This window comes from Melanerpes formicivorus, unplaced genomic scaffold, assembly GCF_026170545.1.
Source record: "Melanerpes formicivorus ecotype bairdi unplaced genomic scaffold, bMelFor1.0.p_v2 SCAF_2, whole genome shotgun sequence".
In the NCBI taxonomy this organism is placed as follows: Eukaryota; Metazoa; Chordata; class Aves; order Piciformes; family Picidae; genus Melanerpes; species Melanerpes formicivorus.
Window position 1 is genome coordinate 13,247,592 of NW_027142354.1, and position 14,993 is coordinate 13,262,584.

At 42.8% G+C, this 14,993-nt stretch overlaps 2 protein-coding genes across 6 annotated transcripts in view; one reads left to right on the forward strand and one right to left on the reverse strand.

Annotated features, from left to right (window-relative positions):
• The window catches only part of EZR (ezrin), a 37,040-nt gene extending 34,487 nt beyond the window's left edge, over positions 1-2,553 (forward strand). The window contains exons 12-13 of the mRNA XM_068151076.1: positions 501-746; positions 1,056-2,553. Of these exons, the coding sequence (XP_068007177.1) occupies positions 501-746; positions 1,056-1,220 (411 nt within the window). The 3' untranslated portion in view covers positions 1,221-2,553. The remainder of the gene's footprint in view (positions 1-500; positions 747-1,055) is intronic.
• Positions 2,251-14,993, reverse strand: part of SYTL3 (synaptotagmin like 3) — a 39,691-nt gene continuing 26,948 nt past the window's right edge. For 3 of the 5 annotated variants that reach the window (XM_068151036.1, XM_068151044.1, XM_068151027.1), the window contains 7 exons: positions 12,471-12,649; positions 9,811-9,913; positions 7,678-7,848; positions 7,395-7,488; positions 6,122-6,230; positions 5,014-5,219; positions 2,251-3,829 (listed from right to left, as the gene is read on the reverse strand). In XM_068151036.1, the coding sequence (XP_068007137.1) occupies positions 3,699-3,829; positions 5,014-5,219; positions 6,122-6,230; positions 7,395-7,488; positions 7,678-7,848; positions 9,811-9,913; positions 12,471-12,649 (993 nt within the window). In that variant the 3' untranslated portion in view covers positions 2,251-3,698. Of the gene's footprint in view, positions 3,830-5,013; positions 5,313-6,121; positions 6,231-7,394; positions 7,489-7,677; positions 7,849-9,810; positions 9,914-12,470; positions 12,650-14,993 lie in introns of those variants that run through there. The other 2 variants (XM_068151052.1, XM_068151061.1) reach the window with 2 other exon arrangements.

Below are 14,993 nucleotides of genomic sequence, written 5' to 3' on the forward strand. Positions count from 1 at the left end.
GCTTTCCTGGGTCAGGAGAGCGTCATCATTTGGTGCACTAAACCCCAAAATAACCCAGTGCCTGGTGCTCTAACCAGTGCTGCAGGCCAGATGGGAGGGCAGAACCACTGAAGCACCAAGGAAGCTGAGTGCCTAGTACATGATGCATGAACAATGCCAACTTAGGATTGGAAGCTCTTGCTCTGTGGAACCTGAATTTGCAGCCTAAAGGGCTTCAGATAGAGAACTGGATCAAGACAGGTGTAGCTTTGTACAGAACTGTTTTTCCTAGACTGTTTTATTGGAAGAAGTCTTTGTTCAGATCCTCTGCACATTACAATGGATGATGATAGCATCACCACCAAAATCTGTTCTGCATTACTGTTAGCTGCAGAGATTTAATTTTCTCTCTTGCTTTTCCTAGCAGATTAAAAAAACTGGGAAGGTGGGCGTGCAGGTGTTTATGAAGCTGGTGTAAAGCACTGCATGCATTTGAACTATCTGTCACTCTTTTCCCAAAGGCCAAGGAAGCACAGGAGGATCTGGTAAAGACAAAGGAGGAGCTACAGCTGGTAATGACTGCTCCACCCCCACCACCTGTCTACGAGCCAGTGAACTACCATGTCCATGATAACTTGCAAGACGAGGGAACCGAGTACTCTGCCTACAGCGCGGAGTTCTCCAGCGAAGGGATCAAAAATGACCGCAATGAGGAGAAACGGATCACTGAAGCAGAGAAGAATGAACGTGTGCAGGAGCAGCTGAGGGTAAGACAGTGTTGGAAGGCAGAGTAATGGAAACATCATTCCTGGAAACACAAGTCATTTAACCGCTTAGTTAAGCAAACAAAACATGATAGTTTCTCTTTGTTTACAGTTCCTATAGGCAGCTTGAATTCCAGACAAGGTGTATGAAGATTACTGTCATCACTCAGGCTTTGAGATTGCTTACATCATCCATAGTGTGTCTGGAGAGTACACGTTGCATCCATGTCCCTGATCTGCCCAAACAACATGACTATCATGAGCCAAAAGCTTCTCATGCATAATCTGTATTTCATGTTCTTCATATTGCAGGCACTGACAGATGAGCTGGCCCAGGCTAGAGATGAAAGTAAGAGGACCCACAATGATATTATCCACTCAGAGAACATGCGGCAGGGACGTGACAAGTACAAGACGCTGCGCCAGATCCGGCAAGGCAACACCAAGCAGAGAATTGATGAGTTTGAGGCCATGTAACCATGCTTTTAACAAGCAAGCAGGACTGTGGGCAAGGCAGATCTTAATGCTGTGTTCTTGTTTTGTGGTTGTTTTTTTTGTTGTTGTGGTGGTTTGGTTTTTTTCCTTGAGGAGGGGTCACTGTGTAACACTTAACAAATGTGCTCTAATCCCAGAGGTGTTTGCATCTCCCTTTTATTCCATACCTTCTGTTAAATTTGGGATAGTTAAACTCTTTGTACCACTGATCCTGGTAACTTGCTCATGCCTTTGCTTAGTGCCAAAAGGCCTTTTGTCACATCCTTCTAAAAGCAACACAAGTTTTACTAGGTCATGCATGTTGAGGATGCATGTCCTGTGCAGGTGCTGGATTCAGTGTGGTCTAAAAATAAGCAGCTGTGGGTGAATTTTGTGCCATATGACTTTGTATTACTAGTGAAGTACAACACTTGAGAAGCCAGGTTGTGGAACTCAGGATTTGCAAGCACCTGTGCCACAGGTGTATCTGTGTGTACATGCGTGCACGTGTGTGTGTACACCCTGTTTTTTCCCACATTTCCCTCCCCTTTCCTTCCCCTCGCAAGAACTGACAACACCTCAGAACTACTTTGTGTAGAAATTAGGCTTTTTCTGGTTGCAGTTCTCAACTGGAGAAATTCTGCAGTGATGGCTCAGAAGCGTGGCACAGGGACACTGATCCCTCCTCATGTAACAGCTAGGCAAATACTAGTCTGGAATCTAACACACTGTTTGCATTCCAGCTTCATTCCTGATCAGTTATAGTGTAGTATTTATATATATATATATATAAGAGAACATGCAATACATGAATTGCAATACTAGTTTAAAGGGAAGTAGTTTTGCTCTGTATATTTTGTTACTTTTCAGATTTGATGAGACTTGCATCTGTAAAAATGCTGAAGTAATACTGTAGCCAGATACAGTGCCAGCTGATTCTTTGCTGTAAGGCATTACTTGTAAAGATCATTTTTTTACTTAATGAAAACTGTTATGTACACTTGATCCAGTAAATACAATTTTACTGCACCTATTTTTCTAACAAATTTTCTAATGTTTTTTTAAATGCTTGATTTCAGGTTTCAGACTCCAAAGATGAAGGGACTGCTTGTTTATATCACAGTTGTATTCTCTCTAGTAGAGAGCATTTCTGTGACCATTCCTTCCCCACTAATCCCCCCTTTCCTTGAAAATCTGTTAGAAAGCGAGATACAGTATGTTGTCAGCTCTTCTCTTCCATTTACAACATTTATGCTGCTTTGTACTCGAGTTGAATCTTGTGTGTTTTTTATGTGCAGCAGCAAACATCGAAATAAAAGATCTGCAAAGTAACAAAGGACTTGAGTCAAACGATTCTTAAGCCCGCTCTATTTTTAGTTCCTGAGCTTAGCATATGAATCCCTGTGTCTTTTAAGTCCTTAAAAGCCACACTGGCCTGGAAAGGAAGAAAAGGGAATATTTGCTGTAATGGCTAGAGGTATCTAACAGCCCCAGCAGTTAGTTACAGTCCTCTAGCTGAAGTTTCTGCTGACTGATGCTACATCTAAGACAAAGTGAACTGACACAGTATTTAGGCCTTAAGCTTGCTCTTCACCGATTCACATGGATGAATTGTAACCTTGGCTAAACTCTCATCTTGTGCTGTATACCACATGGATCAGATTTGTTAGTGCTTTCTTAGACCAGCAATTAATAGAATAAATGTAGTTGTAGGAAGTTTCTTAACTGTTGCCCCACACTCCCAGGTTTGAAGCACCGTGGTACAGCCACATTTTGAGAGGCATGTTGCCACAGGACAAAGTTCTTTAGGGTCATGTGAAAAAAATGGCACCCTAAATAGTTTTGCAGCACAGAGGTGCCCACCTCTCCTTCTCTGGAGAGTTGCAAGACCCATCTGTATGTGTTCCTGTGTGACCTGTGCTAGATTCTATGGTCCTGCTCTGGCCAGGGGGGGTTGGACTCAGTGATCTTCAGAGATCCCTTCCAACCCCTAACATCCTGTGATCCTGTGACCTGCAGCAAGCAGTTAAAGATGAGCTAGTTCTCTCTGAACACATACAAAGCATCAACAAGGAGTGAAAGCATGTAACTTTAAGAGTTATATTATCTAATAAAATTGTCTGTGATTATATTAAATATTTGCATTTCTGCTGTGCCTAGAAATGGAAAATTGCATAGCATCTGGCTACTGTTGCCTTCTCAGCACAATGCATTTCAAAGTGGGCTTGTCACTCCTATAGAAACAAGACTAACCTTACACTCCAGCTGGAGCCACAGATAATGAAGCCTTAGCTGTTTGAGAAATAAATCTTTCAGAATGTCACACGCTTCCAAATGCAGAACTCTCCCAAAAAGCTGCAGTAGGCGCTGTTGCAGTATGCATTTCCCAGAGCTGAAAGGTATGTGTCAGCTGACTGTAAAAAACAAACAAACAAAAACCCAACCCAGACAAAGAAGGAAATGTTGCTGTGCAGTAATCTGTCAGGATTTAAAGTGTTCCTTATTTGAATGCAGTACAAGTGTGAAGTCCATCCAGGTGTTGGGGCTGTGGAGCACTTCCTGCCACTGGAGCAGTGACTGAGAAACAAGGTCTGCAGAGCCACACGATTTCCCTGCAATAAAAGCAAAAGGAAAGCTCACAGAGTAACTTTTCACATGGCCTTACCCAATTCCTGCCCAGCTGACTAGATAACAAACCACCTGCTTCTCCCATTTAAAGCAATTTCAGCTGTTCTGTAGCTAGGGCATTAATTGCGATAAATTAGTTACACTTCTGAAGCACTGCTTTACATACTGCTAAATGAGGGTGACTCTGAAGAACTCAGCCTGCAGCAAAGCATTTGGTTGTATGACTAAAAGCAAGAGGAGCCACTGTGCATACTAGTAAGTGCCATTCTGCTACGTCTCCTGCTTCAGCTCCTCTCTGCTGACTTCAACACGTTAGGGCTTGAATAATCTTCATTCAGAAGCAGGTAGTCCCTTCTCTATCAGAGGGGAAATCAAAGTAAATTCATGAGGAAACCTGCACAGCATTGAGTTGTTACTAGTGATAATAGTCCTCTAAAGTACTTGCTCATGCCACAGTGAAGTACCTCAATCATTTTGAGCCTTTCATCTCAAATGCTGAAACCAGAGCACAGTCTCTGGGAAGACAGGGGTGAGAGACTCCACTGGACATTGTTCAAGAGACAATGCTTCCCTGCTCACCTCCCAGTTAAATGGGGTCTGTTCAGTGAGCAGCAGGTTTCTCTGAAATGCCACAGCCTTGAGAGAGAGCTCACTCTTATGTTAGAACAGAGCCCAAAACTCACACATGAAATAGTCCTTTCTGAGTGTCCTTTCTACATCTCCCACTGCCTGGATTGATTTGTGAATGTAAAATAGTAAGCACAAATATAAGCAAGGTTGTAGTCTATGGGATCATTAGTAGTTGTGCTTCCTTTGGGAACTGTTTAAAATGATCCAATTCATAGAGAACAGTTCATGGAACAAGTCTCAAAAAAAACCAAGCCAACAACAATATATGGAGCTCCATATGAGTTAATTCCACCCAACTTTTCTGTGCCTGTTTCAGCATGGCCAGGCTCTGACTCAAAGTTACCATGCTAACAAAGGGCTTTCCTGAAAGTTCCCACTGACCTGAACTAAAACACAGGCTTTAGTTCTTGCAGGATCAAAGCACAAGATTTTAAGTTGCTTAGGACACAGCCTGGGGTGTATGCATAGGCACAGTGTAAATATCCTTAGGCACAATGAACTTTTCCCCAGTTACCTTCAATTTTCAGTGATAACTTACCTGCACCAAGCTTGGCTCCTCCTAGGAACTGGTCACTTGAGCTGAAAGTTGACTGGTTCCAGACAGTCAAGTGTAGACATGAGTGGTGTAGCTCAGCTGGACTAACACCATCAAAGACAAACAAGTGTTTCCACTGGGGACAGGCTTCTCTCTTCAGGACAGGAGACTTTTGCTTTACCTCTGCTTGGTCTGGAAGGATAAGACACCTTCCCAGAAACAATGAGCGGTCAGCAAGGTTACTGATTTCCCAACCAGAAAACAGAATCTCTGCAGTAATCAACTAGGGCCATCTGGTTTGCCTACAATAGCAAAACAGTTCAGCTTAAGTGCAAGACAGAACATGGTGCTAGTATGTTTACTTGGAGATTTGCACTTTTTTCTGTCTTCAGTTTGGGTGCAAGTAGGCTCTTCTGATCTGCTTTCCCTCTGCTGCCACTGATTGATGAAGGAGTCTTTACTCCCTGATCTGTTATTCAATGCCCTTGAAACCTGCCCTTCACAAGACAAACTGCACCCCCATTTCACTGCAGACAGAGGACATCTCATAAAGCCATTGCTGTGGCACAAGTGTATCCCATCATATACTTCCAAAGGCATCTGATCCCTGACAGGAGGAAAGTCAAATGATCCCACACACAGGCTAACAGTGCATTGAAGTAAAAAAATCAGTCCCTCATCTTCTAAAATGTCTAGAATGGAGAATATAAAAGTTTCCTTTTATTGTATCCAAATAAATACTTAATGCTGCAAGGGCACAGCTGAAAGTAGGAGTGAAGATGCCCTCTTGATTTCTGTCTTTTTTTTTTCCCTCTCCTAGTACCCACAAGCAGATGCTCAAACTAGTGAGCTCTACATGGTAATGACATCAGTAAATTCTTAACTTCCATTCAGGACCCAGACCCAAAGAGCAGGTGGGACCTGTCACCACCCTGCTGAGTGCTGCTGTTGTGCAGACACCCAAATGTCACCATTACAGGGAAGGCTGGCTGAGAGTGTGGGCAATGCCACTCTCATATGCCAGTCCCACGCTCAAACCCCATGTTACCACATACACTGGTGCAGCATGTGTGTGACATTTTGTATGTGAAGCATCAGGCCTCATACATACCCTTTAACAAATAAGTTCAATGTGCCAGCAGATCTCAGCACAGGCAAGTTCTTGGCCCCAAATATCATAAGCTGAAGCTGGCAGTTGGGAACTGCTTGGCCTTTTTTTCCTGCAACAGGAGCATTTATCACATGAAAAAAACAGTGAGCTCAGCTGAGAGCTTAAGATGCTGGCATAAGTAAGTAGGAAAATGCCTAAGCAGCAGTATTCAAGATAAGGACTCAGAGGGCTGTATTAGGATAATTTGAAAGATTTTAACCTGCTTGTACAGCATAGGATTCACACACACACACACACACACACACACACACACACACACACACACACAATAGCAGGCTGCTTTATGATCCCTGTTCCAAAGACAGCTTTCTGTTGTTTGTGAAAAGTAAACACAGCACAGTACCCACAGAAGTGTTTCTCTGAAACAAAGCCAGAAGCAGGAGAAAGAGGCAAACCCTGGTATGATACTGCTCCTCTGTTACAGCACTAGTTACAGAGCAGCAGCCCAACACACAGGCATGCACAGGGAGGAAAAATGGAAGCAAGCAACTTGGTAATTTTGAAATCATTTGGAGAAGGGAACAAAATTATCCTAAAAACTAATTAGGTCTTCCAGTTCAGCTCTACATGTTGCTATGGTCCTGACATCAAGAGCATTAGTAGAGCCTGAACCTCTGAATCACTATGATCCAGTGAGGCAAGGAAAATGAAGTCCTCCTATCCTTCCCTCACAAAGTATTTATTTCACTCCACCAGCAGGTGCCTGCTCTGACACACTACAGCAATATTTAGTGTACCTTTCATTACCAAAAACTGGATCCTGACTGCACATTTTGAACCTAATATCTACTAAGGGAAACAATTTCTCTAAAACGAGACTACTGGCAGAAGCCAAGCGGTCTGCTCTGGGACCCTTGCAGCCTTTTCCCTTCCACCTTTTCCCTATATTGTCAGTCTCTACCTTAGGCAGTAAAATAGCTGCACCATCTCCAGAAGAATGTCTGCTGGCAACACCATGAGAGGCATGAGTTTGCTGGTCAGCTGCATGCATCACAGTGCTGCCATCATAAATGTGCAGCTTTTGTTGGCATTAGAATGAACAAAAAGAGGAAGTTGGCAAACATTTGCATTGTAACTAATTTCAAACACAAGCCACTGTTCACAATGGCTGTAACAAACCACATACAGGAATATTACATGGACACATTGTCAGTCTCATTGATCTCAGTTCTTTTCAAGGCAAAGGATTCATGTATGCTGAAATATTTCATACCTTCAAACTGGGACTGGCAGCCTGGTACTGACAGCCTTGCAGACACAAGGAGTTCACCATTGTGCTGTGTAAGATCATCTTCAAGCTTTTCAAGCTGAAGAAAGGGACACAGAGAAATCTGCATCACTGCAACCATCCTATTCCACGTCCTTCTCACAGCTTACTGACATCAGCAACACATCTTACTAACAGGCTGTATTGACAGCATTTCTCCTTCCATGATCTCAGATGGGCACTACACCTTGCTCTTGAGACACAACTGAGCAGAAAAACTAAGGATCACCTTGGGTTTGAGCTGGTGCCAGTTGAACAACTGCATTGAGTTCTCTTCGAAATTCCATGCTGCCAGTGGAATCACCACCTCCCCCAGAAACACCCTGTACTTGAGTGCTCCTGCATGCCACACCGAGATCTGAAGCTGCCGACTTCCCAGATGGGAGTATTCAATCTTGTACTAGAAAGATAAACAGCAGTTACAAAGTAACACAGAGGATGAACACAGGCCTGTGCTCAGAGGACGTGCAGCTGCAACATGGCTGAAGGCATCTGGACACAGACAGAACTGTCTTGTCTGAATGTGCTTCCTAATCTGCATATTACCCCACTGCTTAAATGCTAAATCATCCTTATCCAAATATGAAACAACATTCCAGGAATACCTTGCCCTGCCTTGCTACAGATTTTGATTACTAATTCAGAACTTTAAATAATTCTTGACCCTTTTTGATGTTGGTTTGGTTTTTTTCTTTCCTTTTTTACACTCCCAGCACAATTTGGCTGCTCTGGAGGCCAGTTCAAGATTCAGACACCAAATGAAGATGCTCTGGTCAGTGGACATCTACTGAATGCAGAAAGGGGAAAGTAGTAATTTGGCTGACCACTAATTAAATTCCTGATCTACTTCCAAACACAGAGCTCTTTTGGAGACATGAGACTGGCAAACATGACACCCAGCCTACAGGCGACCTACATCCACCTGGATTGCAAATTGAGGGCAATGGCCTGGACAAGGACCTGGCTACCCACATTTAGGCTGCTGAATCACAAGTCGGTGCTGGCTTTGAGGTTAATCACCCTGTGTCACCCTGGGCTCCAGTGATTTCCAAGAGCATTTGCACACCTCTCGCACATGCAGCTACCTAAATGCAAGTGCCTTAATTTCACAGAACCACCAAGGTTGGAAGAGACCTCAAAGATCAAGTCCAACCTGTCACCACAGACCTCATGACTAGACCATGGCACCAAGTGCCACGTCCAATCCCCTCTTGAACACCTTCAGGGATGGTGACTCCACCACCTCCCTAATTTGCAGCTGAATCCCACTGAGCTGGATCTCTGCGTCATGATGCAGTTTACCTGCACTAGGCTACACTCTTGTGACTATTTTTGCTACTCTGGAGAAACTAATAATTAAACCAATTTAAAAGATTTCTAACTAAACTACCCTTAATGTTTGTGCAGGCAGCTCAGGCATGGCTATCATTCTCCCTTTTATCAGTTTTGTGCAGCTCTGGCATTGAAAAGGGACTCTAAAATTAAGACCACTTACTGCAACTTCAGGCTCTTTTTTTCTCCCAACTTTATATACAGAGTTTTGGCTATATGAGAATTGTACACATTACATAGATATATATTTTTTGGTTGTTGTTACAAAACTTCAATAATGCTCTTTTCAAAGATTTTGCCTGTTTCACTTACTACACATTCTTGATGTTCACACACACTGAGAGATGGGGCTAACACTGAAGATTTTTGTAGTTAAGGGAGCAAAAACACTAGTTGTCCCTCCATTGGCTTTGTTTTGTATGTCTCTCAAGACAACATTGAAGAACTCATCATTTTATGTGCCTCTGCACACAAAAAAATACAGTTTGTAATGACCTGAGTACAAAAGTGGAGCTGTGAACAACCAAACCAAGCCAGCCTCTCTCAGCTGTCAGTACTCAGCTTCAGCTTCTCATTTCATTAAGTGTTTGTGAAGTGAGGATAATGCCTCTGATTTTCTACTCAGAGTTCCTGCCAGGATGCAAGAAGTATTAATACAAGGCATTAAGGAATTAAAATCAGAAGTGCTTTTCTCTGGGAGGTTTAATGTTTGAAACAAGACACTGCAAAGAGATGGCCTGACATCAGTTGCACAGGGAAAAGGAAGCAGACAACGTTTCAGAGGTGGTAGAATTCAGGTACCATCTTCATGGACAAAGGCAGACTCTTCTAATCATCCACAACTTATTATTGTAACTCCAAAAACATCTTCTCTTATTTGGACTGAAAAAGGTCATTTAAAAATTAGTCTTATCAGTGACTCCTAGGTTTTTCCCCCTCAGGACAGTTCTGAAATTGCAGGATTGACCATTACAAAAGGAGACACTACCAGAGAAAAGCACACATAGCGGCATACAACTGCAAACAGTACCTTCAAAGTTTCATTGAATTCTGGATTCACTGTGCTCTTCTTGACAGCTGTCTTCCGCTTGCTCCGAGGAGATTTATCAGGAAGCAAATAAACCTTAACATACCTGGTGGACAGAGAGAAGGGTACATAGGAAGTGACCAGGAGAGAGAGATAAAGGGGCAGGGGGGAGGAAGATTTGTAAATTCGTTAGACGAAGAGAAGTTTTTTCTTCATTCTTAAGCAGCTTTATTGATTTTGTAACTTTACAAGGAATAAAATTATTGATGATCTGGATGAGGGCATTTAGTCCATCATCAGTAAATTTGTGGATGACACCAAGCTGGGGGCAGGAGTTGATCTGCTGGAGGGTAGAGAGGCTCTGCAGAGGGACCTCGACAGGCTGGACAGATGGGCAGAGTCCAACGGCATGAGATTTAACACATCCAAGTGCCGGGTTCTGCACATCGGCCACAACAACCCCATGTAGTGCTACAGGCTGGGGTCAGAGTGGCTGGAGAGCAGCCAGGCAGAGAGGGACCTGGGGGTGCTGGTCGATGGTAGGCTGAACATGAGCCTGCAGTGTGCCCAGGCAGCCAAGAGGGCCAATGGCGTCCTGGCCTGTATCAGGAACAGTGTGGCCAGCAGGAGCAGGGAGGTCATTCTGCCCCTGTACACTGCACTGGTTAGGCCACAGCTTGAGTACTGTGTCCAGTTCTGGGCCCCTCAATTTAGGAAGGATGTTGACTTGCTGGAACGAGTCCAGAGAAGGGCAACAAAGTTGGTGAGGGGTTTGGAACACAAGCCCTATGAGGAGAGGCTGAGGGAGCTGGGATTGCTTAGCCTGGACAAGAGGAAGCTCAGGGGTGACCTTATTGCTCTCTACAACTACCTGAAGGGAGGTTGTAGACAGGTGGACGTTGGTCTCTTCTCCCAGGCAACCAGCACCAGAACAAGAGGACACAGTCTCAAGCTGCGCCAGGGGAGGTTTAGGCTGGAGATTAGGAGGAAGTTCTACACAGGAAGTTCTACACAGAGAGAGTGATTGTCCATTGGGATGGGCTGCCCGAGGAGGTGGTGGAGTCACCATCACTGGAAGTGTTCAGGAGGAGACTTGACAGGGTGCTTGGTTGCATGGTTTAGTTGATTAGGTGGTGTTGGATGATAGGTTGGACACAATGACCTCAAAGGTCTCTTCCAACCTGGTCTGGTCTGGTCTATTCTATTCTAAAATGGCAAATCGTGATTTCTATCCTTTCTCAATAAAAGCAGACAGACAACAAGAATCCCTGTGTACCACATTGCCAGTGCAGAACTTAGAGATCATCAGTAGGTAAAACTAACTTTTTAAACTATTCAGATAGTAGAAGTTTCAGCCTCTTGCTCTGTCATTCCAGATCAATCAAGCTAAATATTTCACAACAGGTTTTAAGTATCAGTTAAAAGTCTGCTTTTCAGCAAGCATGTTGAATGAGTACAGTGGCTGCACCTTTTCTGTTGGTTTGGAAACCAGCAGCAATCATATAAATATATACTAATAGAAGATACAATGTTCACTACACAGCTTCCCACACTGCCTTTCACATTTTCTGCAACTGTTTGCCTGGATTAATTACCAGGGGACTTAAAGAACCTTGACCCACTTCTGAAGTGCTCCCAAACTGCCCTGCTTCAGGAGCTGCTATCCCAGCAAGGCTCCTTTTGTCATCAAGTTCATCTTTGTGAACACCCTGTACAAGATGCACAGAAGCCATGTTCCTTCTGGGTGAAGATGACTGCAACTCCAATGTGGTCACTCAAGAGCACAGAATTGTACAACATGTTAGGTCAGAAGGGTCACTCAAAAGTCACCTTGTCCAAACCCCCAGAGGTGGACAGAAACGTCTTTAACTAGATCAGGTTGCTCAGGGCTCCATCAAGTTTGACCTTGATTGTCTCCAGGGATGGGGCCTCTACCACCTCTTTGGGCAACTTTCTCCAGTATTTTACTGCCCTCATTGCAAAGAACTTCCTCAAACACAGTGTGACAAGCAGGGGGAATAGCAGGTAGTTAGGAATTCTACCTGGTGATTTTCTGTGAATAGTTGCAGCATGGTCAGAGAGGATCAATTGGTAATAAACAGACAAATCACCAACCATGAGTTTCTGTGGCACATTTTACCCACAGAAGCAGGTATTTCTTCTTCTAAAAATAATACCTAATTCTTAAACAGCTTTAGATTCCACAATGTGTTGCAGCAGCTGAAATTTCTATTCTTTATACACAGGATGAAAAGAGTGAAATGGTCTAGCAATCAGCCAGTGACCCACTGTGAGTCAGCAGATCAGTCAGGAACACACCACCTCACGTTTCAGACGCTTACAAATCAATTTTGCAGGCACAATTAAGAGCTAGAAGCTGAACAGCTCTTCACTAGATCCAAAGGTACTCAGCACCAACACAGATATCCAACTGCCTGCTCACATGCAGGGAAAGGGACAACTAGCAGCAGAAAATGGTCAGAATGGAAACCCACTTGTCCTGTGGTGTATGTATGTGAAAAGAGCTGGTACATGTGCTGTATGTTCTGAGGCTGCTGTGGCATACCATCACACGTCAATGCATTTCAATCACAGCATATGTAAGTATCTTAAAAACAGAACAGCTGCCTTGCTTTTTACTCATCCTCTACAGAAATACTTACGGGTTACACTTTTTCTTCTTCTCCTCTCCATAAGCCAGGTTCTTACATCCCTTGATGCAAACTTCTAAGATGCAAGCTTTGAAGATGTATCTTATGGCAAACTGTATTTCTCCCGTGATGTCAGCCTTGCCAAAACTGCCAGACTCAGTGCAAGTGCTATTGAGGCTATACAAACTCCCCTGGGAAAAGACAAGTTGTTGGGAAAAGTAGCTTCATATCAAAACAGGACAAAACATGTATTTATTTCCCCCAAAGGTCACTTTCTTTACAAGCATGACTATTGAGCTACTGCAATCACAAAGATTTATGATAACCTGTATAAAATATTCTGTTGCTTCCATAACAGCCCTGAAAATTATGGTTGTAAATGCAGTTCCACTGCTTTGTCTTTTACTCTTCCATAAGTTCTCTAGGCCAAGAAAATGCTTTCTCAGGTAACACTGAAATCTAGACATTGTCTCTGACTAAAATTGCTGTGTGGCTTCCCATGAGAAAAATGGGGTAACTGTCTGAAAGGAAGAAAGAGAAAAGAACTCTGAAATCTAAGAACACACAAAACATGGAATTAGACTGCTTTTAATACACAGGTCACAGCAAGGTACACCACTGAGATGTTAGGGTCTATCAAGTATTAAAAGAAACAAAAGTGGCCCCACATATCCAGTAAATATTGTACAAGATGTCTCAATTCCATATGAAACACTCTCTGTAATCCAGCAGACCATTCAAGAAAGCCTCAAATACAAAGAACCAGCTGCCCTGCATAAAGAATAAATGCAAAGAACCAATGCATAAAGGTGTTTCCTTACCACACCTCAGTCACCTTGTTTTCCTTTCATCTACTTTCACCTATGGGGCAAAGGTTTGGGGGTTGTCCATCCACATACAATAAACAGCACTTTTGTCTAAAATTTACAGAGGATGTGAAAATACAGTAAAGGAAGAGACTACTACACTTCCTGCAGCCCAGCAGAGACAGGCAGCTTTACAGTACTATATAGCCTGTTTTATAGCAAACTATCAACTCAAAGTAGTTTAGTCTCCATTCATTTATAATGATATTCTTTAAAGTGAGCCCAAGGAAGATTTTTAAATAGCCTATGTCATGAAGACACAGTGGTGCTTTATCTGATATTGCCCAAGATTAATAAAATACCTGTGTTAGATCACTCCTCCCTCTGGAAATTAAACACCAACCCACACAGGACTGGTTAACCAAGGAGTTCTGCCTTGCACAACCCAGCAGGTAAGAATGCAGAACCGTGTTTATAAGATCATATCTCTCTTCCATGCAGATGTTCTTGTTTGTGCAGCTTGCCAAATATTCATTTCTAAATTCACACCAACAGCTTAATTAAAGCAGTGATCTACTCCATCATATGAGCTCTAAGTAGCATACAACCCTGACAAAAGAAGGGTCAGGTTGCTTAGTATTAGAACTGTTTTGACCTGGTGCTTGTTGCATGTAATCTTGCTCCTTCCATGAGACATATATCAGAGCAATCAATCTTCTTTGCAGCTTTGTTAAGCTTTTGTCTTTCACTCACTGGCCTATTTTTATTCATGCTTATTTTCCACCCAAATCCTTCATGACAGAGGACCACAAACATAATTTTCTCAGAGCTCATATGTCCTAAAAAAGTTTATGCAAAGGTCCCTAATAATTATTTGACAGACTCCCCTATTTAGAGAGGCTGGATAGGTGTCCTGATTAAGGATGTTTGGAGTATCACCACATATGTCTCCCACCTAATCAGGAGTCACATACATTCAATCAGAAATCACTCATCCTTTCTGAGTTGGTGAACAAGGATTTAGGGATGATTTCATGTATTGCATTCTTGCTGGCACAACTTAAAGCAATGCCATCTGGTATTTTGGAAGACACATTTTTCATGGAGTAGTCATCAACACTTAATCATAAAGGGAAGTTTAAAGGAACTTTACAGTTTATAAGACAGTAGAAAATATTTCATTTTTTATGCCCAATTCAAACAGTTGTCACTAGAATAAAAAATGTCATCCAAAACTGTTATCCTTTTGTCAGTTTAACACCTCAGACTCCACAGCACAGTAAGCTGTAAGAGAATGCCAAGGTCCTTTTGTCTGTTTGTATTTCTCTGCAAAGTGAGCAGGCTGGTTTAATTTTGATTCCCCAAAGGTCTTTTTAGTTCCCTTTTTTAAGTCAGCCATGGATTCTTTGGATACTTTCCTCTGGTTAACCTCATCACTAATACATAGAAATTAGGATCCACAGCTAATCACAGAGACTTTAAAGCATGTGCTGAACTAATTTATAACTGGCTTCCTTCTCTGTCATTTGGGGTATTCAAAATACCATACATCAGAGGATGAGTCAATGCCATCCCCTAAACCTGTGAACTGCTGCAAACTGCTACGAACAGCTCCTTTGGCTTCTGTCACTGGCAGCTTTCTCTTCATTCACTCATTGACATTCTGACATCTGAATTTCCACTGACATTTCCATTGACATTTCCATTACCACAGTTCTTGCAGAATACC